General features: G+C 48.1%; 1 protein-coding gene across 11 annotated transcripts in view; it reads left to right on the top strand.

Annotated features, from left to right (window-relative positions):
• Positions 1-24,297, top strand: part of MYO9B (myosin IXB) — a 94,006-nt gene that overhangs the window by 43,318 nt on the left and 26,391 nt on the right. For all 11 annotated transcript variants that reach the window (XM_057490231.1, XM_057490230.1, XM_036893348.2 and 8 more), the window contains exons 3-11: positions 669-763; positions 12,614-12,676; positions 13,110-13,209; positions 13,464-13,564; positions 15,360-15,489; positions 16,932-17,021; positions 18,354-18,470; positions 18,767-18,901; positions 22,656-22,777. In XM_057490231.1, the coding sequence (XP_057346214.1) occupies positions 669-763; positions 12,614-12,676; positions 13,110-13,209; positions 13,464-13,564; positions 15,360-15,489; positions 16,932-17,021; positions 18,354-18,470; positions 18,767-18,901; positions 22,656-22,777 (953 nt within the window). The remainder of the gene's footprint in view (positions 1-668; positions 764-12,613; positions 12,677-13,109; positions 13,210-13,463; positions 13,565-15,359; positions 15,490-16,931; positions 17,022-18,353; positions 18,471-18,766; positions 18,902-22,655; positions 22,778-24,297) is intronic.

Below are 24,297 nucleotides of genomic sequence, written 5' to 3'. Positions count from 1 at the left end.
ACACCCAGCCTGGTGCCTTCCTGGAGTCTGGAGCCTGTGTCAGCCCTGGGCCCGGCAAACTCCTTCTGGAAAGGGCCAGACAGTAAATATTTTCAGCTTTGCAGGCCAGACGGTCTCTGTCACAGCTACTCTGCTGTTTCAGCAGAAAAACAGCCATGGACGATGCATAAATGAACATGCCTGGCCGTGTACCAATAAAAATTCATTTACGGAAACTGAAACGTGAATAGAATTTTCATATGTCAGAAAATAGTACTCTTCTTTGGGTTGTGTGGGTGGGTTTTGTTTTGTTTTGGTTTTTAACTATTTACAAATGTCAAAAACACTGTAGGCTTGCAGGCAGTACTAAAACAAGCAGCAGGCCAGATTTAGGCCATGGGCCAGAATTTGCTATATGAATGATTATAACTGGAGAATTCCAATGGTTGGCATTTTTAATTTCTAAGACTTAAAACTTGAGCCCCTCCTGCATGGAGATAAAAGAGTTAAGAATGTTGTGGTGCACCTGGACTGCACACTTTTGTCGTTTCCAGTGCTCACGCGGGCCGCTAAGTGACCTCCAGCGAGCAGGTGTCTGCGTTGCTCGGAGGGAGCTCCAAGGCCCTGGGCCGAGGCATGTAGAGGTTTCATCCTCATGATCTGAAAATCTGCTTTTGTTTTCTTCACAGGCTTTTGGGAATGCCAAAACAGCCCACAACAACAATTCCAGCCGATTTGGGAAATTCATCCAGGTCAACTACCTAGAGAGTGGCATCGTGAGAGGGTGAGTTGGTAGACACCCCTGTGTGCCACCGGCCTTGGTCCGGAGTCCTGGGCGTCCTGCAAAGGGGGAGCCAGCCTGGAAGCTCAGTACTGAAATGAAAACATCTGTGAACTGTGCAGGGAACCCAGTGTGATTTTATGCCGTTGATGGGAAGGTCCGAGCAGTGGATCGAGGTGGGACGTATATGGGCAGGGGGGATACCCCCATCCTTAGGGCGTGCAGCTTGGGCCCAGTTGCCCACGAAGCACAATAAGCTAGAGGTGCTAGCATGATAGGGTTTGCCATGAACAAGCAAGGACATACCAGCTAGTCATGAGGTTTCTAATTCAGTGGATCTGGGAATGCCAGACTCGGTGTGGACTCTGGCATTTGCCGAACATGTGCCCCTTTAGCCAGAAGGGGGCATGATGCTGGGTAGTGAGATAGTTGTCCAGGAAGTACTGAAGGGAGGGTGAGTTGGTGGGTGGGTAAGAGGGAGGGAGGAAAGGAGGGTAGATAGACTCTATGGATGGATGGATTCACGGGTGTGTAGATGGATTTATGGAAGGGTGGATGGATTTGTTTGTAGATGAGTAGATTTATGGGTATATGGATGGATTCTTTGGTAGATGGGTAGATTCATGGGTGGATGGGTAGTAGACTGATGGATTCCTGGATAGATGGATGGACTAGGTAGGTGGTAACTGGATTGTGAAGTTGGTTGTCCAGTAGAAGTAAAACCAGACCAACATTTTGTGCCAAAAATGTGAGTTCCCCAGGTGGAGATGCAGTTACTTCAACTAAATGTGTAACATTGAAATTGTGTTCATCTGTACTCTGCACAGTGATTATGATTATGAGAGTGTCCAGCAGGTGCAGGTGAATTAATGTGATAAGGAATTATCTGTTTGGTCATAGTATTTAAATCATGTCATTTCAGAATTCAGTTCTGTAGGATTTTTTTTTTCCTCTGGAGGGTGTATGTCTAGGTAGTTTCAATTGGTTAAAAAAAATAATAAGTGTGATTTGATACTACATAGTGTTTGGGGTAATTTTTTAAATATCCAAAAGTCTTATGAGCCAATAAAACTCAAAGTTAAAAAAAAAAGTATTTGAGGGCAGTCCACTGTCTGGTTTCTCAAAGGAACCCTCCCTGCCTCCACATTCTGGTAGGAGAGTCTGTGGTGGCCATGGATTGGAAAGGTTCCAGGTGATACTCAGAGCAGAAGGATGGGCACCCCTGAATGTTAGCCATGGGGAGGCCTGAGCAACAGGCTCTTGGAGGTTGAGAGAAGGTGCTGGCATTTGAGGGCAGGCAGTCTTCAGGTATGACCAGGGACTGGGGACTGATTCCAAAGTATATAGGATCTTCTGTCCATCTAAACCTGATTGACAGTCATTTCGGCTGACAGTTCACATTGAGGATGTGAACAAGAATGTTATTTTCCCAAATCTTTCAGCCTCTGACTCCTTTCCAGTTACCTGCTGCCCAGACTCCAACAGGCAGTGATGTAGGTGGGAGCCTCTTGGTAAATGCCGGGTCTGCGCCCTCAGCCCCTGGGAGCACTTAGAAGCTGGTGATTCCATGCCCTCCACCCCACTACTGGCCATCCAGTGGTCCCCACTCCTCCCGAGCACTAGCTGGGTAGCGCCACCCACCCACAGGATGTGCCCTGGTGAATCAGAAACACCTGGAGCAAGGCCCCCCACCTGCCCCACAGGCCTCTCCCTTTTCTCCATAAAAACCCTCATCTCCCTCATTTTTTTTCTCCCATGGTTCCATATTCTGCCCAGTTGTGTCTGCCATGTCACAGAGCCTCTGACTAGCAAGAGATGCCCAGAGTATCCTGTTAGGCAGAGGACACAGAATTATACTGTTTCTGCAGTTCCAGGGGCTCTCTTGGGAGAGCAGAGACACTAAGAGGCTCCCTCATATTTTCCTGGGTCCCAGGCTGGCTCTCCAGGCCACAGGCCAGACACCAGAACCTTTGCTCCCAGAGGCCACTGCCCCCAGTTGTTGCCCAAGCTCTCTCCTCCACATGGCCCCTATTTGTTAACAAAAACCCCACAAACCAGGGAGCTTAAACAACAGAATTTACCCTCTCATAATTCTGGAGGCCAGAATTCTGCAATCAAGGTATCAGCATGGCTCTGCCCCCTTCTGGGGCTCTAGAGAAGGGTCCTTCTTAGCCTCTTCCAGCTTCTGGGGGCCCCAGGCTTTCCTTGGCTTGTAGCCACGTTACCCCAAGCTCTGCCGCTGCTGTCACATGGCCTTCCCTAAGTCTTCCTGTGTTCTCCTCCTCCATCTTGTAGGACATTTATCCTTGGAGTTCAGCTCTACCCAGATCATGAAGGATGATCCCATTGTCTAGATCCTTTGCTTAATTACATCTCCAAAGACCCTTTGCCAAATAAGGTCACAGGTTCCGGGTGGACACATCTTCTAGGGGCCACCGTTCAACCCAGTACACCAAGAAGGCTGGCCCCCAGCTAAGTGGTCCAGCCTGCCCGACCTGCCATAGCCTCCTGTCAAGCTCAGGGCCAGTGGCCCTGGGTGGCCGGGTCTCACCCACCAGCTCTGGAAAGTCATTATCCACAGCCTCGGGTTCAGGAAAAGTCCTGCCTTGGCCTGTGACCGTGGTCTGTCTGTGCTGAGGAGGGAGGTACAATTCCCACCCAGGGAGCCGTCACAGCCAACTCACAAGGAGCAGGCTGGGACCCGGTTCTGCTTTTGGGCAGGTGACATTTCTCAATGCTGCTTCCTGCCAAGGCCCAGGGTCAAGACAGCTCAAGCCTTCCTTTCCCCAATTCGCAAGGCCTCAGCTTCCTGTGGGTTCAAGGGCTCCTTGCTAGCGCATCCCTGGCCCCCTACACACCCCCATAGATGCTTAGCTTCAAAAATGATTAGGAAAGGGAAGAGGCTGTCCATGTCAAATGAGGGCTCTGTGCCCGTGAGGGACTGCCGTCCTCCCCCATACACAGCACAGGGAATTGGCCAAAAGTGGAGACGCAAACAGGAGTCTGATTCTAGAACCAGATGCAGCCTCCCTCTCCAGGAAAACAAACTGGTGATAACTAAAACAGTTACTAGATGGGGGAAGGAATAGAAGAAAATGGGCTTGAAAGAAAGGAGGACACAGGCCAAGCCCTTGGAAACCCACCCGTGCATGTTTTGTGTGCATTTGCCACATGCAAGGCAGCAGACAGAAAACAGAGAGAGGCAGTCAGGCCCACAGGCCAGTGCTGCCCCTTGGTTCTGCCCCCCTACTGCCTCTCCTGTGAAACAGGATGGACCCGGATGAGGGTGGACCCAACCCCTCCCTCACTTGGCCTAAGGGGAACCCATGACACATCGAGGGAAGAGGGCCAGTGCCAGACTCAGGTCCCTGCTGGGCCACCTGCCTCCTGTGGGGTCCCTGGCAGCATGTGGCCTCTCCAGTTTTTAGTACTGCATCCATCAGTGGAAGCCACAGTGCCCGCCCCAGTGGGTGGAAAGATTCAGGGCATTCAATTGCTGCAAAATGGCACCTAGGAAGTAGCAGATCCTCAAGGAATGTCCACCGTTACTACCACAGGTGACCATTGAACAGCATGGGTTTGAACCACACAGGTTCACTTTTGCATGGATTTTTTTCAATAAGTATATTGGAAGAAATTTTGGAGATGTGTGACAATTTTAAAAAATGTTTTATCTTTATTATAAGAATACAGTATATAATACATACAACATATGTGTTCATTGACTGTTGATGTTATCAGGAAGACTTCCAGTCAAGCTTGGCTATTAGTAGCTAAGTCTTAAGGGAGTCAAAAGTTATATGTGGATTTTCAGCTGCACAGGGGGTTAGCGCCCCTAACCCCTACATTGTTCAAAGGTCAACTGTGTTAGCATTTGAGGGTTTGGCTGCGGAGGTGCCCAATCCCGCCTATGTCCACCAGCCAGTGGATAATCAAAACATGGTGTGGCCACATCTGTAGAATATTATATAGCCAGGAAAATGACTGAAGTTCTGACCTTGCTACAACACGGCTGAATCTCAGGAGCTTGGGGCTGAGCACGGCAGACCCACTGTACATGCTGGATGATTCTGTTTCTTTAAAATTCTAAAAGATGCAAACTAAAGTGGGCCTACCGAGTGGTTGCTTAAGGGATGGATGACCAAGGAAATTTTTCAGGCTGGCAGATGTGTTCACTGCCTCCGTTGTGGTGGTGGGCTCACAGGCTTTCTGATGTGTCACAGGTTACCGAGTTGAATGCTTTCTGTTTATTATTCATCCATTATACTCCATAAAGCTGTTTTTAAAAATCTCATAGATTATGAACAGAACCAGTGAAAACAGATTACATGGCACATTTTAAGTATGTGCAATATATATATATATCAATAATCAATAAAGCTGTAAAAAAAAATAGAAAAAGTAATCAGTTAACTTATATTTAGATGTTCAATTGGAGAAACCTTTCATTCCTGGGTAGACAATGGGAGCAGGGGGTGACCTTCTGTGATTCCCACTCATCAGACACCAAATGTAATTGTTTATTTTCCTCCTACATACATGTGTAACAACAGTATTGTACACAGCAGTAATAGTAGTATAACTTCATTCGGGTTCCCGGACCCGATTCCCATGTGTGTAAGTATGTGGGAGCGGGGGTCTTCCCACACATACTAACACCAAGCAGTTCTTGAACATCAGTAGGGTGTTGGAGAACTTAATTCTGAATGCCAACTGCCGGGAGACAGCACCAGGCCCATCCCAGGTGAAGGGCCCTGTCCTACAAGACTGCCCTCCACCCCGACTCCAGGTGCCAGTCGCAAGCCCCAGGCAGTTCCCTGTGCTTCTGACCTACCCACTACAGACCGGAAGTTCCCACGACCTCCCCCTTAGGTCCCATTAATTTGCTAGAGCACAGCTCACAGAACTCAGTAGAACACTTATGTTTACCAGTTTAATAAAGGACACCATAAAAGATACAAGTTAGCAGCCCGATGAAGAGAAACAGAGGACAAGGGCCCGAATAAGGGAGCTTCTGTCCTCGTGGAGCGTGGGGCCTGGCACGGCGGCTCTCTCCCACCAAGAAGGATCCAACCGATCAGACAGAGCAGAGCCAGCGAGAGCACGCAAAAAGCTCTTCCTAGGGGATTTTGTGAGGGCTTCATTGCATAGTCACAATTGACTATATTATTGGCCATTGGCTGATTCAGCCTCCAGCCCCCGCCCTTGGGTGGGAGGGGTCCAAAGCTTTCACTAACAAAACTCACTCCACAAAACACGTGTTTCACCTTTAAGACTCTGCAGTGTTTTCAGGAACTGTGGATGAAGACCAATATACCTGGGTGTGGGTGGGTAAGATTGTAACATTTCCAGAGTATCTCGCCTGCTTTAGTACATTTGCATATCCTCGGGGGTGGAGAGAAGTTCATCTCCATATTAGTGGGTAATTACCTGGGCAACTTAGGGAGTGTCTGAACCTGAGAGGTTAAGGGGAGGAAGCAGGCTTGCTTCCTTCCAGAGCAGGGGAGAGAGAGGGCGCTGGACTGCAGTTTGTAAGCAATAACAGGTTTTAAGCTTTATTTCTTCCTTTGACTGATTTCGGTTTTTACAGGTGTTTTGCCCCGGGATTTCCTTTCCCCGGACTTACACCTGGCGACAGCCGGCAGGGTGCCTTGAACCCGAAATCTGTCATAATGGGTGCGACCTTTGGGAAGGGTGCTCCGGTGGATGGTGGGGAGGCCCCGGCGGATGCAGTGACAGAGAGTGCCACTTCACCTCTTACTATCCCCCCAGCTGTGGGGCTTCCAAGTTGGGGACCCCTAGTGGGGAATTGGTCTAGGGTAAAGTACCTCCTAGAGGGGTGGGCCTTCCCCAGAATTGCGGAAGGGTGGAAACACCGGAAGCTGCAGAATTAGCCCTCCGTGAGTTGGAAGACTGCTTGGAGACCTTAGGGGGCTGTGTAGCGGCTGGCACTGTAGGGTCTCTTTTCATCCAGATACAGGAGAAAGAGAGGATTATGGAGAGGGTTAGGGAGGAGAGAGAGGGACTTAGAGGGAGAGAGATGCACTTCAGCATCGCTTGGGGTTGCTGGGCGATAACCCTATGGGATGCCATTAAAGAAGAGAGACAGTTACTGAAAAGACAAGTCATGCTCCGAGAAGACTCCTTAGCGGCAAGTGGGGACAGTAGGAAAAGCCGCATTGCAGGAGGCCATGGGGAGGGGGAGGAAAGAGTACAACCTTCAGCCCCTGAAATGGTAGAGGAGGAGCAGTTGGGGGAGGAGCCCCAGGGAGAAGAGGAGGCGTAGGGCCATTACGGATCTGCTACCCAGGCCACCGCCTGCCGGAGGTAGCATCTTCTGTTTTAAAGGCCCAGCCAACTGTAATTAAGAAAATAAAAACGAAACAACCACAGGCTCCTCAGGGGGAGGAGCAGCCCTACCCAGGTTGTGGAGCACTCCATGCTCCACCCCTACACCCAGGATGAGCTGGTGGACATGAGCGCCCGGTATAGGCAGAGGCCATCGGAATCTCTGCCTACATGGCTTTTACCTCTCTGGGATATGGGGGTGGAAAACATGGTTGTGTGGGGTACTGAGATGAGTAGAATGGCTTCCATCAGAATAGTTTGGCCTAATCAGGGTGATTTACCATATTTTCCCAGTAGATGGAAAACGTATGCAGGGCTCCAGCAGGTGCTGTGAGGAATTGGGTATGAAAAATACCATCTATAACATGGACCCCCAGGGCCCTGATGAGGAGGTGTTCACTATAGGAATGAGAAACCTGGTGCTGCACACAGCTCCCACATCTCTCTTTGGGTCCCTAGTGAATTGCCCCCATCCTAGGGAAACCCATAACTGAGGCTACTCATACTTTAGCAGATCTGGGGGAGGTTGAAACAATAAGGGCACAGAAGGAAGTACGGGCCACGACTGAAAGGAGACGTGCAAAAGGCCCCATGAATGTCTCGAGGACCCAGATGTGGTTGATGTGATAAAGGCCGGGGTAGTGAAAGAAAAACTCGATGGGCAGCCCAATAGAGTATTGTTAGAACTGTGGCACCAATTAAAGCCAGAGCAGCAGTTCCAGCCGCTGAGGGCCAGGACATGGAAACCAGAGTCAAGGCCTAATACCTGGACTGTGACCCTGCAAAACTTCATGGTACTCAGGATTCACCCGAGCCCTCACCCCACAGGAGGATGATTGGGCATCACGGATCGACTGGGGGTGGGGAAGTCAAAGTCCCCACCTTGGGGGACATGGTGGGGACTAGAGGCCACATGTAGAATTAGCAATTCATTGGTTCCCTGTGAATGTACGTGTCCTGGCACTGGTGGACACAGGAGCTGAGTGTTCTTTGATTCATGGCAACCCTGAACGTTTTCCTGGGACTCCTGCTGGGATAGATGCAATTACAGTGAAGAAAGCCCAAATCTCACTGGGGCTAGGGCATTTACCCTACCCGCAAAGGAGTATACCGTGTACATTTCTCCCATCCCTGAATATATTTTGGGGGTAGATATCCTCCTGGGCCTGTGGTTACAGACCACTGCAGGTGAGTTCAGACTGAGGGTACGTGTGGTAAAGGCAGTTCTGAGGGGACATGCTAAGCGCTCACCTGCAGCTCTGCCTGTACCTCAGGGGGTGACAAATATTAAGCAGTATAAATTGCCTGGGGGGTGGCACAAGGAAATTGGAGAAACTCTACACAAGTTGGAGAGGATGGGCATCATAAAGCCCACTCATAGTCCTTTTGATTCCCCAGTGTGGCCAGTGAGAAAGCCGGACAGCTCCTGGCGTATGACTGTGAGCTACAGGGAATTGAATAAAGTCACACCCCCTGTGCATGCTGCTGTCCCCTCTATAGCAGACATTCTGGACACCCTCAGCCATGAGCTGGGAACATATCATTATGTAGTAGACCTTGCTAATGCCTTCTTCTCTATTAACATAGCACAGGAAAGCCAGGAACAGTTTGCCTTCACGTGGGAAGGCCGGCAGTGGACATTCACTGTCCTTCCACAGGGTTATCTCCACAGTCCCACCATTGGTCATGGACTTGTAGCCCAGTACTTGGCCACATGGAGGAAACTGCAGTGTGGTTGTATCACTACATTGATGATATTATGCTCACCTCTGATTCTCTTCCAGATTTAGAAGGGGCAGTTCCTAGACTGTTGCAACATCTACAGGGGAAAGGATGGGCTGTGAGCAGCACCAAGGTTCAGGGACATGGTTTGTCTGTGAAAGTCTTAGGGGTTGTCTGGTCAGGTAAAACTAAAGTTGTTCCTGAAGCAGTTAAAGACAAAGGTCCAGGCTTTCCCCACCTCTACCACTGTGGCAGTATTACAAGAGTTTTTGGGTCTTTTGGGCTACTGTAGAGTATTTATCCCACACTTGGCACAAATTCTGAAGCCCTTATACCAGTTGGTATCAAAGAGCATCAGGTAGGACTGGGATGAGACGTGCAGCTGCTTTTACTGCTGCCAAGCAGGCAGTCAAGGCCATACAGGCCTTGAATGTAATGGAATCATCAAGGTCCTATGAACTAGATGTTCATGTAACCAAAGATGGTTATGGATAGGGTCTTTCGCAGCAGCTTGAATGGACATGCCAACCTATTGGATTCTGGTCACAACTGTGGAAAGGAGCAGAGGTCCGGTACACCTTGATAGAGAAGCAACTGGCTGCTGTGTACTATACCTTGCTGGCTACAGAGCCCATTACAGGAACAGCTCCGACCAAGGTAATAACCACCTATCCCATCGTGGGGTGGGTGCAAGACTGGACCCAAAGGCCAGAGTGGCATGGAACAGACATCTACACTGGCCAAATGGGCCACATATTTACAGCAGCGCAGCGCCCTCTCTACTAGCCCCTTAAGTGGAGAAGTCCAACACTTATTGAGGCCAGTGACCTATACAAGTGGAAAGCAGGAAGAACTTGCTTTTCAGCCCTTGGTAGCCAAGGCTCCTTATCAGGATGGAAAAGTTCCTATACCTGAAGATGCTTGGTACACAGACGGCTCCAGTCATGGGCAGACCCGAAGTGGAGGGCTGTGGCTTTCCATCCTAAGACTGAGACAATATGGATGGAGGATGGAGAGGGGAAGAGCAGTCAGTGGGCTGAGTTGTGGGCAGCATGGCTCGTGATCACCCAGGAGCCCTCCCCCATAGTTGTCTGCACTGACAGCTGGGCTGTCTATCGGGGCTTGACCCTGTGGCTACCGACATGGTACCATGCCAACTGGATGGTGGGTCACCAGCCCCTTTGGGGGCAAGAGTTGTGGCAAGACCTGTGGGCCTCTGGTCAGACTAAGGCACTTACCGTGTATCATGTGACTGGCCGTTTGCCTTTGGCATCCCAGGGAATGATGAAGCAGACACACTGGCCCAGGTGCTCTGGCTACAAGGAAAGCCTGCCTCTGATGTGGCTCAATGGCTGCACTAGTGTTTGTTGCACATGGGGCAAAAGAGTGAGTGTTGGCTGTAACCTGTCGGTGGGGCTTGCCATTGGCCTTTGAAGACGTCAGCAGAGCTCGGAAGGAGTACCTTGTGTGCTCTAAGAGGGACTTACACCGAGTCCCACAGCAACATGGGATAATAGTAAGGGGGCCAATACCCCTGGTCAGGTGACAAATAGACTATATTGGGCCTCTGCCCATATCAGAAAGATAACAGTATGCCAATGACTTGTGTGGACATGGCCACTGGACTGTTGGTTGCTTTTCATGAACATCATGCAGATCAGCAAACCACCAAGAGGGGCCTGGAGCATCTATTCACAGCCTATGGCTGGCCACAGGTGATTGAGAGTGATCAAGGCACCCACTTTACTGGACATGCATTACAAGAATGGGTGCAGCAATTAGAAATAAAGTGGAAATTACATGTACCATATAATCCTACCAGGGCAGGCATGATAGAAAGGTACAACGGTTTGTTGAAATCTGGCCTGAAGTCGAACACCAATAGCCTACGTGGTTGGTCAGTTTGCCTATGGACAGTGCTGCGGCGTTTGAATGGGAAGCCACGTAAAGGAGCTTTGAGCCCTGTGAATGTGCTCACACACCTTGCTGCTTCTCCTATACAATTATACGTCCAAACCAAAGAAAGCTATTGAAGCCAAAATATGGCCAGCAGAGCAACATCCTGCTGCCAGTCCCTACTGCCTTAAGCCCTGGAGACACTTGAATGGACCTGGCCCTGGACATTTCAACACATGGACCAGCGATGGCTGGCCCTTCTGGCATCTTGGGAGAAAACCCCGGAAGCTGGCCTTGTGTGTATTCCTGGAGTAACAGCTGAATGGCCCCCAAAGGTCACAGTAGTATACCCAAAACGTCCAGGAGGTAAGAGGTAAGGCCCTCAGCTACTGCCAGGCCTGCCTATGGAATGGACGGGCTATGGGCTTAATCTGCATAAGACTGAACCTAGCTGAATCCTCTGGCTTGAGAATTATCATGATTGTGTTGTTGTTGTCAAGAAAAATTGCTTAAAGAGAGGCTTGACTTTGTAATGTTTGGTAACGTGGTTGTTAGGAATGAGTGAACAAGTGTAGAAACATATTTTGTGCTGCATAGGCTGAATCCTCTGGCTTGAGGATTATCATGATTTTATTCTGCTACTATTGTTACGTTATTAGTCTGGTTACAATATTCCAGTTTTCCCGCCCAGGGACCATTGCAAAAGAAGGGGAATGAGTAGATTGTAAGGCAAGATTTTTGGAGGGGTGGCCTGTGGGTAAAATTGTAACATTTCCAGAGTATCTGGCCTGGCTTTAGTGCATTTGCACATCCTCAGGGGTGAAGAGAAGTTCATCTCCATGTCAATGGGTCATTACCTGGGCAAGGGAGGGTATGTCTGAACCTTAGAGTTTAAAGGGAGGGACTGGCTTGCTGGCTTGCTTCCTTCAGGAGCAGGGGAGAGAGACGGCGCTGGACTGCAGTTTGTAAGCAATAAAGGGGTTTTAAACTTTATTTCTTCCTTTGATTTCGGTTTTTAGAGGTATTTTGCTCTGGGATTTCCTTTGCCTGGACTTACACTGGGAAATACATATTTGGTCATATGAATGACCAAATATGTATTTCTTATAACTCATTATATCACACCTTCCTATATTCTCCAGGAACTCTTGAGTACAACGGCTCTTATTCACACCACCTGCTGGGTTCCCACATGCTGCTTCTATGCTTCTGTGCAGTAGCCTGAATCTGGCCTGGGGAGCAGAAGTGACCAACCCAGTTACCTTATTTTTATGAAAACTAGTCCTAGGCAAGGTGACATTGATGGTGATATGCAAAGCTGACCCTTGAACAAGTGGGGGTTAGGGGCACCATCCCCCTGCCCTGTCTAAAATCCACTTATAACTCTTGACTTCCCAGAAACTTAACTACTAATAGACTACGATTGACCAGAAGGCTTCCTAATAAATAGTCAATGAAGATATATTTTTATGTCCTATTATTATACACTGTATTCTTATAATAAAGCAAGCTAGAGATAAGAAAATGTTTCTTCAGATTGTCACACATCTCCAAGAAATTTTCCAATAAATTTATTGAGAGAAATCTGCATATAAGTGGACCCACACAGTTCAAACCTGTTATTCCAGGGTCAAGGGTATATGACATTTAGCGTGGCTGTATTTCTGACATGAAGGGTGATTGTATTCACAACCCTTAGACTGATTTTATTTGTGACATTTAGGGTGATTATATTTGTAAAGGTGATTATGTTTAAGTATCTATATTTAACTTTGCATCAAAGGAAATTAATCCATAGCTGGCTTCATCGTGGTAACAAACTACTCCAGTTCTTCAGTGAACAATATCAAAATATAAGTCTTTATTCCTTTTTTCTTCTTCTGACAGAGCTGTTGTGGAAAAATACCTGCTTGAAAAGTCTCGTCTGGTCTCTCAAGAGAAGGATGAGAGGTAGGAGGATGCTTCCCGGGTGAGCCACCTCTGCTGCCTTCCTCCCTATAAAGCAGATGTCCCGAGATCAGGGAGGTCCCCGTGGCTCTCCAGGCAGCGGGGTCCACTCTGTGGCTTCTAGCTCGGTGTTGTTACCACTTAAGCTACCTTTTTTGTGCCTACTGGGACTTTTACCTGGAGGACGGCTTGGATGTGTGCCAAAATGTGGTTAGATAAGAAACATCTCTGATCAGCCCATGAACAAGACAACCCCTACCCCAACCCCCAAGAAATATACCCACTGGAGGAGTTCATGGTTTGAGTGTTGTTTCTGTTTTTGTTTTTAAGATCTAATAGGAATCAACTTATGGCCTCAAATCCGTACATAGCTGAGGTACTTTTTCCTCTCTGGCTCTGCCTCCAAAAGTAACTTTCTCCTGATTCTGAATGGCAGGAATTACCACGTGTTTTATTATTTGTTACTTGGCGTCAGTGAGGAAGAGCGGCAAGAGTTCCAGCTTCAGCAGCCTGAAGACTATTTCTACCTCAACCAGGTAAACAGCCCTGACTCCCGGCCACAAACGCCACCTCTGTTCCCCGTGGGCTGTTTATACCCCGCCGGGAGGTCGGAGGCCGTCTGCCCTGGCCCCATCTGGCCCCCAGACTGGCTGGAGGAGGTGGCACAAAAGAGCCCATTCATTCTCCAAGCCCCGGGCCCCACCCCACTGGGCCCAGCCAGAATCCCTCTTGACTGCCACCCACAGCAGTCCAGAAATGCACCCAGAGCCCCGCCGACTTTGTTTTTCAGCATAACTTGAAGATCGAAGATGGGGAAGATCTGAAGCATGACTTTGAAAGGCTCAAGCAGGCCATGGAGATGGTGGGGTTCCTTCCTGCCACCAAGAAGCAGTAAGTGGGCGCCATCCCCCATATAGGCACCACACCTCCCCTGCCCCCAATCTTGTGGTCACGCTCTGCAATCTGACCGACACCCCAGTAGGAGCTGAATTCAGTAAGGAAGGTAGCCCAGTGACAATGAACACCCTCAGAGAGACTCTCATTAGTCATGGGGAGATGCCAGTCACAACCACTGGGGATCTTGCCTAACACCGCAGAACTGTGTGGTTACCAACAGGTGAGATGGTAGATTTTATGTAACGTGTATTTTCCCACAGTTAAAACTTTCAAAAAGTTTTTAAAAATCACACACGGAGTGCTCTCCACACCCACCAGGAAGACCACCACACCCAACAGAAATGCCCACGTGCTTCTGGGAGGGACCAACAGGCAACCACTTTGGAAAACTGATTGGCAGTTTCTCCTACAGCTGTGTACAGCTACAGTTGACCCTTGAACAACATGGGGGCTAGAACACCAACCCCCCTGCACATACCTGCATATAACTTTTGACTCTGCTGATATCCTGCTGTTGATAGGAAACCTTACTGAGAACATAAACAGTTGAAGAACACATATTCTATGTAGTCTATTATACACTGTATTCTTCTAATAAAGCAAACTAGAGGGGAAGAAAGTTTCTATGAAATTGTTGCAAATCTCCAAAAAAATTTCCAGTATTAAAAAATATCCCCATATAAGTGGACCCATGCAGTTCAAACTCTTGTTCAAGGGTCAGCTGTGCACAATAATATGCATACATTTGCTCACCCGAAGACACACGGGAATACACACAGCAGGCTCGTTTTTAACAGCCAAAAACACTGGAACCCCCTGCCCCAAATGCCCATCCATTGGAGATTAAATAAACAAATGGCAATACATATATGCAGGTGTCAACAAATTTTCTCTAGAGGTCCAAATAGTAAAATTTTCAACTTTGAGGGCCAGGTGGTCTCTGTGGCGTGTTCCTCTTCTCTGTGTCTCATTCTGTTTTGTTTTGTAAGCAACACTTTAAAAACTTAAGGACCAGTCTTAGCTCAGGTACTTTACAAGAGTAGAAACAGTTTGCCAACCCCTAGACAACTCCACACACAGCAATGGGTCTCACCCAGACTTGCCCTCGGGACACATGGCCATGTCTGGAGACATTTTTGGTTGTCATGCTGTGTGGAGGAATGGAGGGAGGACACTGTCACCTTCATCTGGTGGGTGGAGGCCAGGGATGCCGTTGAACATCCACAGCATACAGGGCAACCCTGCCACAGCAAAGCATGATCAGGCCCAGGTGTCAGCCACCCCAAGGCTGAGAAGTGCAGGTCTGTGGCATTGAGAATGAATAAATAGGGCTTCATGCAGTACCTGCACACACCCCATCAGTTTGCCAGTGGCAGGCCAGATACAGGTACATACGATTTCATTGATGTCAAGTTCACAGACAGTATTAGACATCGGTTCCTCTGTAGGGGTGGGGGAAGGTTCCAGGGCCTGCTTTGTTCTGTTCCTTGTTCTAAGCACCAGTTACCAGGATCTGCACATTTTGTGATGGTTCATCAAGTTCTGCACTTGGGAATTGTGTGCTTTGATTTTTAATACCCCTGCCCAACACCAAAGGAAAAAAAAAAATGAAGTCAAGATATCTGCCTACATTCGCATTCCACAGAAAGGGTCCCCGACACAGGGATTAAACATTTTTCACACTTGATGTGTTCCAGCTGGCACTGGCCGGTTGTACAAATTCAGACCAGTTGGCTGGAAGCTCCACGGTTGGGAAACTGCCCTAACCTAGGCGCCTTTGCTCCCCCAGGATTTTTTCTGTCCTATCAGCCATCCTGTACTTGGGCAATGTCACGTACAAGAAGAGAGCCACGGGCCGAGATGAAGGTCTGGAGGTCGGGCCCCCCGAGGTGCTGGACACACTGGCTCAGCTCCTGAAGGTACATTCCCAGCCCTCCAGCCACAGTAGCCACTGAGAGCACAGAACTGCGAACTGCCTGCCCTGGCTGCACTTCTGTAGGCTAGGTCCTGCCTGTCTGCGTCCTCCCCTCCCCTGCGCCATCTCTGCAGCGCCCCTTCTCATTCCTTCTCTTTGTCTTTTAATCAAGGCATCCTTGGCATAAATTTTATGTTAGTTTCAGATGTACAACATAATGATTTGATATTTGCTGATACTGTGAAATGATCACCACATTAAGTCCAGTGATCATCTGTCACCCAGTTACAGAATTTTTTTTTTTCTAACAGTGAGGACTTTTAAGATCTACTCTCTTAGCAACATTCAGTTATGTGGTACACAGCTATTAACTACAGTCACCAAGCTGTATGTTACATCCCTATGGCTTATTTTATGACCAGAAGTTTATACCGTTTGACCCCCCTTCACCCATTTCACCAGCCTCTCGCAACCACCAATCTGTTCTCTATTTGTGAGCCTGGTTTGTTTTTTGGTGGGTTTTTTTTGGTTTGGTTTTAGATGTGTAAGTGAGGTCATCCGGTATTTGTCTTCCTCTGTCTGACTTATCCCCTCATGGACCATCCCTCCCTCTTTTCAGAGGGACCTGGGCAGGGCTGCCTACCCACCTCAGTCCCTCGAGTGAATGGCTCTCTAAAACCATAAATGGGTCAGCAAGTCTCACTGGACCTGCCACCCCCCAGTCCACTGGTCCTCAGCCCAAGGGGCATTGTACAACTTGTGGAGGCATCCTTGGCTGTACACTTCAGCATGCTACTGTCCTCTGTGGGGTGGAGGCCAGAGATGACATTCAGCATCGTCTGACATACAAGACAAGCTTTCCCACAGCAAAGAGTGACCCGGCCCCAAATATCAGTGGTGCCAAAAAGGCTGAGAAGCCCTGTCCCCTGCTTCCTGTTCTCTTAAGTGTTCATTTCATCGGTGGCTCCTCTTAAATTGTGCCTCATGCGGGAGCCCCAGCTTCTATTGTGTTCATTGGGCTGAGGGAGCACACCAGCCAGGAGATGCCCTGCTTGGCTTGTGAAGGGGGCCTAATGGTCAGGGAGCAGCAGGCCCCTCACCTGGCCCCTGCACACAGGCCTGGAACCTGCTCCAACAGTGACAGCTATAAGCACAGTTGCCAGGCAGTACATGGGCCCATGTCCCACAGCGACATCCAGGCCTATGTGACCACATTCCCAGGGCCGTTGCTGAGCCTCTGGGTGGAGTGCTAAAATTCTGAAACACGCGGATCATAGCACACATCACAGGTCAGCAGCTCTCAGTGTGAACTTCAGGCCCAGTTCCTTCTTCTGCCTTCCGTGAGCATCAGGGTCTTGTCTCAGTGACACAGGGACCCACCTGACAAACTCTCCATTCCCCTCCCCTGCTCCCTGCCCCTGTTCTTCCTCCTTGACCTTGAAACAGGTAAAACGAGAAATCTTGGTGGAAGTTCTGACCAAAAGAAAAACAGTGACCGCCAACGACAAGCTCATCCTTCCCTACAGCCTCAGCGAGGTGAGCACTGTCCTGGGCCTTCACAGGGCCCCAGGCCCCAGAACACGAGCTGGTTCTCATTGGAACCCAGGCACAGCATGAACCAGCTTACAGAGCGAACTACAGCCTGAAGGCCAGAGCTTGGGCCGTGGGTGTGTTTGTCTCAGCGTTTCCAGATGCTTAGTGAGCATTCTGGTTCCCACCAGCACAGGATGGCCCCCTGTGGCCCACAAGCCTAATCTGGCCCACTGCCTGCTTTTGTAAATAAAGTTTTATTGGCATGTAGTCACCCCCATCTGTTTATGTGCAGCTCTCCTGCTACAGCAGTAGAGCTGAATAGTAGAGCTTGAGACCATCTTGCTCTCATAGCTGAAAATAGTGACTCTCTGGCCCTTTCTCAAAAAAGTTTGCTGGCCCCCAGGCTAGCGCGTGACCTTCACAACCATTATGTGGGTCCCTAAATCTCAGTAAAGCGCTGCCCTCTGGCCTTAGCTCCAGCCTGGATGCTTTCTTGGCGGCGTGTTTTCCTTGCATGTTTTCCTCTGGAACAACGTGACTTGCAGCTTGGACAGCAGCAGGAACACACCTAGCCACCGGGGGGATTTTTAGCTGACAGTAGAAGCTGTTGGAGCATCTTTAACGGGCACAGTGGACACTGCCCCCACTGACCCCAGTGTTTGGTAGAAGTTGCTACAGGACACCTGATACCCCAGGAGGGTGGCTGCCCCCAGGGGTGCCAGTCTGAATGAAAGACGCCAGGCTTCTTGTTGTCATTCCTTTTAGCTCCATTTCTACGACCTCCCTAGAAAGGCAAAACCCAAGAGATGTGTTCTAGATTTTGATTGGAGCCAAATACATCTCTCACAGCTTAGATCTGAGTAAATAAAAAGAAGGAATTCCTTGTATATCCATTAGACCACAAAAAGCCTTTTTAAATATATTTAGAGGTCATCACTGCTTTTATACACCCACTGGTGGCCCCACAGTGCTCCCGAACTGCAAGGGGCCTACCTTTGAACCCCACTCAGACTCCTCGCTAGTTCTCCCACGAGGGTGGTCTCAGTTCCCTCCCTAAACCTGCGTCCCAACCTCAGCAGTCCCTGGGTTGCTCTGAGGAGCCAGCTGACACCCAAGAAAGACTTGGCTGAACCGCAGGCCCCTGGGCTTTGCAGTCCATGCTTCCAAGTACAAGGGCATCCAGAGCTGATGGGATGACGTGTAGAGTGAGAAGGGACATGTCAGATGAGTTGGGTGTTCAAAGCCTCTCCTTGATCTCCCCGTGCGCACAGACCTCAGGGTAGTGCAGTGCAGGGCCTGCCTTGCCAAGGTGTGACGCCCACTCTGTGCACACAGGCTATCACCGCCCGTGACTCCATGGCCAAGTCGCTGTACAGCGCCCTGTTTGACTGGATTGTGCTACGGATCAACCATGCTCTCCTCAATAAGAAAGACATGGAAGAGGCCGTTTCCGTGAGTGCGCCCCCTCCCCCGCCTGCCCTGTCTGCTCCACTGAGCTGCGCCAGGGAGGCCAGGCCCTCAGTGCCCCACGTTCTCAGTGGACAGCCCGTGACTTCAGGAGCCAAGGCAGCTGTAGTCAGTGTCAGGTCCCAGAACCAGGGGCAAGGTGCAGTATGATTCTTGGGGCCCCACTCCAGGTGAGAACAGGGCCCTTGTTCATACGGCACAGATTCCGAGGCAGCAACAGGTTAGCAGGTGTAGGGAGGTCAGCAGCCGACCAGTGACCTCTGCTCCCTCTACCTCCCCAGTGCTTGTCCATTGGGGTCCTCGACATCTTCGGATTCGAAGACTTCGAGAGGAACAGCTTTGAACAGTTCTGCATCAACTATGCCAATGAGCAGCTCCAGTATTACTTCAATCAGCACATTTTCAAACTGGAGCAGGTAAGGAGATTATGTCTTGTCCATCCAACCCAGAGAGGGATGGAATGAGCGAGAGCCGGAATCTCCCTCAGGGCCCAGTTTATTTGTGAACCCGCCCCAGGATTTTTTTCTGTAGAAGGGAAAGTAGGAAAATCACACACACCCTGGGAGGCTAATGTCAGGGTTGTTTTCAGCCATGGGTCAATTTTGCACCTCCGCTCTTCTCAAATGTAAAAGTCCTTTGGATGAGAGAGAAATGGAATTGGCTTATTTGAGTCTGTCTTTTCGCTGCTAAATACTTAACCATCTGAAATACCTGTACCCTGAAAACTACAAGAAACTCTTAAGAGAAATTAAAGAGGATACTAATAAATGGAAATTCATCCCATGCTCTTGGCTAGGAAGAATTAATATTGTCAAAATGGCCATTCTGCCTAAAGCAATCTACAAATTCAGTGCAATCCCTATCAAAAGACCAACAGCATTCTTCAACAAACTGGAACAAATAGTTCTAAAGTTCATATGAACCACAAAAGACCCCAAATAGCCAAAGCAATCCTGAGAAGGAAGAATAAAGCATGGGGCATCTCGCTTCCCAACTTCAAGCTCTACTATAAAGCCACAGTAGTCAACACAATTTGGTACTGGCACAAGAACAGACCCACAGACCAGTGGTGCAGAATAGAGAGTCCAGATATTAACCCAAACATATATGGTAAAGGAGTCATGGACATACAATGGGGAAAATACAGCCTCTTCAACAGCTGGTGTTGGCAAAACTGGACAGCTACATGCAAGATGATGAAACTGGATTATGGTCTATCCCCATATACAAAGGTAAACTCTAAATGTATCAAAGACCTGAATGTAAGTCATGAAACCATAAAACTCTTAGAAGAAAATATAGACAGAACTCTGTTGAATATAAACATGAACAACTTCTTCATGAACATATTTCCACAGGCAAGGGAAACAAAAGCAAAAATGAACAAGTGAGACTATATCAAACTAAAAAGCTTCTGTACAGCAGAGGACACCATCAGTAGAACAAAAAGGCATCCTACAGTATGGGAGAATATATTCATAAATGACATATCCAATAAGGGGTTGACATCCAAAATATACAAAGAGCTCACACACCTCAACAAACAAAAAGCAAATAATAAAAAATGGGCAGAGGACCTGAACAGACAATTCTCCAAAGAAGAAATTTAGATAGCCAACAGGCACATGAAAAGATGCTCCACATCGCTAACCATCAGAGAAATGCAAATTAAATCACAATGAGGTATCACCTCACACCAGTTAGGATGGCCACCATCCAAAAGACAAACAATAAAAAATGTTAGCAAGGATGTGGAGAAAGGGGAACCCTCCTACACTGCTGGTGGGAATGTAAATTAGGTCAACCATTGTGGAAAGTAGTGTGGAGGTTCCTCAAAAAGCTCAAAATAGAAACACCATTTGACCCGGAATTCCACTCCTAGGAATTTACTCTAAGAATGCAGGAGCCAAGTTTCAAAAAGACATGCACCCTATGTTTATCACAGCACTATTTACAATAGCCAAGAAATGGAAGCAACCTAAGTGTCCATCAGTAGATGAATGGATAAAGATGTCGTACATATACACAATGGAATATTATTCAGCCATAAGAAGAAAACAAATCCTACCATTTGCAACCACATAGATGGAGCTAGAGGGTATTATGCTCTGTGAAATAAGCCAAGCGGAGAAAGACAAATACCAAATGATTTCACTCATCTGTGGAGTATAAGAACAAAGCAAAAACTGAAGGAACAAAACAGCAGCAGACTGACAGAACCCAAGAATGGGCTAATAGTTACCAAAGGGAAAGGGACTGGGAGGATGGGTGGGAAGGGAGGGAGAAGGGGGAAAAGGGACATTACGATTAGCAAACATTACATGGGGTGGGGGGGGCACAGGGAAGGCTGTATATACAGAGAAGACAAGTAATGATTCTACAGCATCTTACTACGCTAATGGACAGTGACTATAATGGGGTATGGGGTGGGGACTTGATAATGGAGGGAATCTAGTAACCACAATGTTGCTCATGTAATTGTAAATTAATGATACCAAAAAAAAAATACTCAACCATCTTTACCCTAACAGGCTATCCTCATAAAAAAAAACTGATGGGTTTATATAAAGATTTAGCTGACTTTACTATTACAACTTCCTTCTGGCTGTTGAGCACTTGAAACATGACTGGTCAAATTGCATTGTGGGAAGAGTAGAATACACAGCAGATTCCCAAGATGTAGTACAGGGAAAAAAGAATGTAAGATGCCTCGTCAGTAGTTTTTTATGTCCATCACATGTCAACAGGATTGTACTTTAGATATAGTGGATTGAGTGCATTATTAAAGTTAATTTTGCCCATTTTCTTTTTTACATTTTTAATTGTGACTATTAGAAAATTTGAAGTTAATGTGCTTCACTCACATTATATGACTACTAGACATTTCTGTTCCAGAGCAGGAGCCAGCAAACGACAGTCCACAGGTCAAATCTTAACCCACAATCTGTTTTGTTTTTTTTCTCTTTTAATTTTTTTATTTTGGTATCATTAATCGACAATTACATGAAGAACATTATGTTTACTAGGCTCCCCCTTCACCAAGTCCCCCCAACATACCCCTTCACAGTCACTGTCCATCAGCGTAGTAAGATGCTGTAAAATCACTACTTGTCTTCTCTGTGTTGCACAGCCCTCCCCATGCCCCACACACATTATACATGCTAATCATAATGCCCCCTTTCTTTTTCCCCACCCTTGTCCCTCCCTTCCCACCCATCCTCCCCAGTCCCTTTCCCTTTGGTAACTGTTAGTCCATTCGTGGGTTCTGTGATTCTGCTGCTGTTTTGTTCCTTCAGTTTTCCTTTGTTCTTATACTCCACATATGAGTGAAACCATTTGGTACTTGTCTTTCTCTGCCTGGCTTATTTCACTGTTGTGGAGAAAGGGGAACCCTCCTACACTGCTGGTGGGAATGTAAATTAGTTCAACCATTGTGGAAAGCAGTATGGAGGTTCCTCAAAATGCTCAAAATAGAAATACCATTTGACCCAGGAATTCCACTTCTAGGAATTTACCCTAAGAATGCGGCACTCCAGTTTGAAAAAGTCAGATGTTTATTGCTGCACTATTTACAATAGCTAAGATATGGAAGCAACCTAAATGTCCATCAGTAGATGAATGGATAAAGATGTGGTACATATACACAATGGAATATTACTCAGCCATAAGAAAAAAACAGATCCTACCATTTGCAACAACATGGATGGAGCTAGAGGGTATTAAACCCACAACCTGTTTTTATAAATAAAGCTTTATTGGCACACAGCCATACCCACTTGTTTATATAACATCTGTGGCTCCTTTCCCAGTACAACAGCAGAGCTGAGTAATCATGATAGACACCATCTAGCTCATAAAGCCTAACATTTACCATCTGGCTCTTTACAGAGAAAGTTTGCTTACCTTGGGTGATTTTAAGTTTGCTTTTAAGCACCTCACATGATATATGTTTGAGAATTTGTTTCTGTTTCCTGATGTTCATTTAGCTAATACTTTATGATCATGAATGTACTTCTGTTGACCCATTAATATGTATTCTGTTGTTCACATATTTATATGTAAATGTGTACATGCATACACATATGTTTACAGTATATACAATGTGTGCTATGTAAACATTAACATAGCAGTGAAATAATGAAATTGTCAAATGTCCCCTGAACCCTGCAGGAGGAGTACCAGGGTGAAGGGATCTCATGGCACAACATTGACTACATGGACAACGTCGGCTGCATCCATCTGATCAGCAAGAAGCCCACTGGCCTCTTCTATCTGCTGGATGAAGAGAGCAAGTGAGTGTCCACAGCCCACTGTGTGTGCCAACCCAGGCACTCAGTTTGCTTCCTGGCACCTTACCCTGAATCCAGACCATCCCCGGGAGCTTCTGAGTTTCTCAGACTCATTTGGCCATAACTCCTGACCTCACAGTTTGCAAAATGCACATATCATTTAGACTCACTGCTGGTCCTGGCACCTCTCCTCCACAGGATGCAGGGAAGGCTGGAAGGGGTATTTCTCAGGTGCCTCTCGCTTGATTATCCAGCTGCAGCCTCTAAAATTCACTTACTGAATTACTGTCCTGCAGCTGCTGTAATAAATGACCACAAAGCAGGCAACTTTAAACAATAGGGATTTCTTCTCTCAGCAGTTCTGGAGGCCAGAAATGCAAAATCAGTATCAGTGGACTGGAATGCAGGTGTGGGCAGGGCCCTGCTCCCTCCAAAGGCTCTAGGGGAGAATCCTTCCCCGCCTCTTCCAGTTTCTAGGGGCTCATGGCTGCATCACCCAGTCTCTGCCTCTGGTCACATGGCTTTCTCTTCTTTCTGTCTATGTCTCCCCTCTCATGAAGACCACTCATGTTGGGTTAGTGCTCACCCGAACAAGCTCATCTTAACTAAGTTACATCCACAAAGACCCTATTTCTGAATAAGATCATGTTCACAGGTCCTGGGGGTCCAGACTCCAGTGCATCTATCAGCATCTCTGTTGGCCGCCAGAGTGAACTGGGCTCACCTTCCAGGCCAAGTCCCTGTCCAGGACTCAGATGGCCATGTCCATTTGCAGCCAGGATCCAGGGAGAGAATGTTCAGATAGGAGAGGGGTCAAGAAGCTAGGAAAGGTTTAAATTGTCTTTCCCAGGACACCCCCCAGACCTGCATCTGGGAGAGAAATGTGAGGCAGCCCCAGGCTGATATGTCTTTGTTTAAAAACTTGTTCATCACAGATTTGGATTTTGTCAAACAGTGCGCTAAAATGTACTTTACGCCAATGATGGAGTGGACCCCTTGCTCCCCACACCCTCTCCAGCCCCCAGAAACAGCATGCTTCGTAGTTACAGGTCAACCCCTCCTGGCCCCCTTTGCTCCCCTGTTAAGCCGTGCAGCCCAGGGTTGGGGAGTCAGAGACATATGGTACTGCCCGTGTCTCTGGCAAGGCCCGGCATGGGTTGGGCATGCCGAAGCCCACTGGGTGTTTCCTCCCTGGGAGGCAGACATACCCAGGTACAGCAGGTTCCTCGTTCTGTCCCCACCCCTCTGCCTGCTTCATCCCCATCTCCCAGCCCCTCCCTGTAATAGGGGAGCATGGATAAGACACCCCTACCCCCACCACAGGATACAGACAGATCCAAGACCAGAAGTCACCCCATCCTGGGATTACTCCCAGCAGCTGCCCACAGCAGGCCCAGGTTCCAGTCTTGCCTGAATGTTCATTGGGCTGCTCTGCCCAGTTCATTCTGCAGCCCTGAGTCTGTCATTTTGCCCTCGGGCCATGTGTTCAGCTTCACCACCCAGAGCAGCCCAGGCAGGCACCC

This window comes from Manis pentadactyla, chromosome 12, assembly GCF_030020395.1.
Source record: "Manis pentadactyla isolate mManPen7 chromosome 12, mManPen7.hap1, whole genome shotgun sequence".
Taxonomy (NCBI): Eukaryota; Metazoa; Chordata; class Mammalia; order Pholidota; family Manidae; genus Manis; species Manis pentadactyla.
The sequence above is the reverse complement of the archived record's forward strand: the minus strand, read 5'-3'. Positions and strand labels throughout refer to the sequence as shown.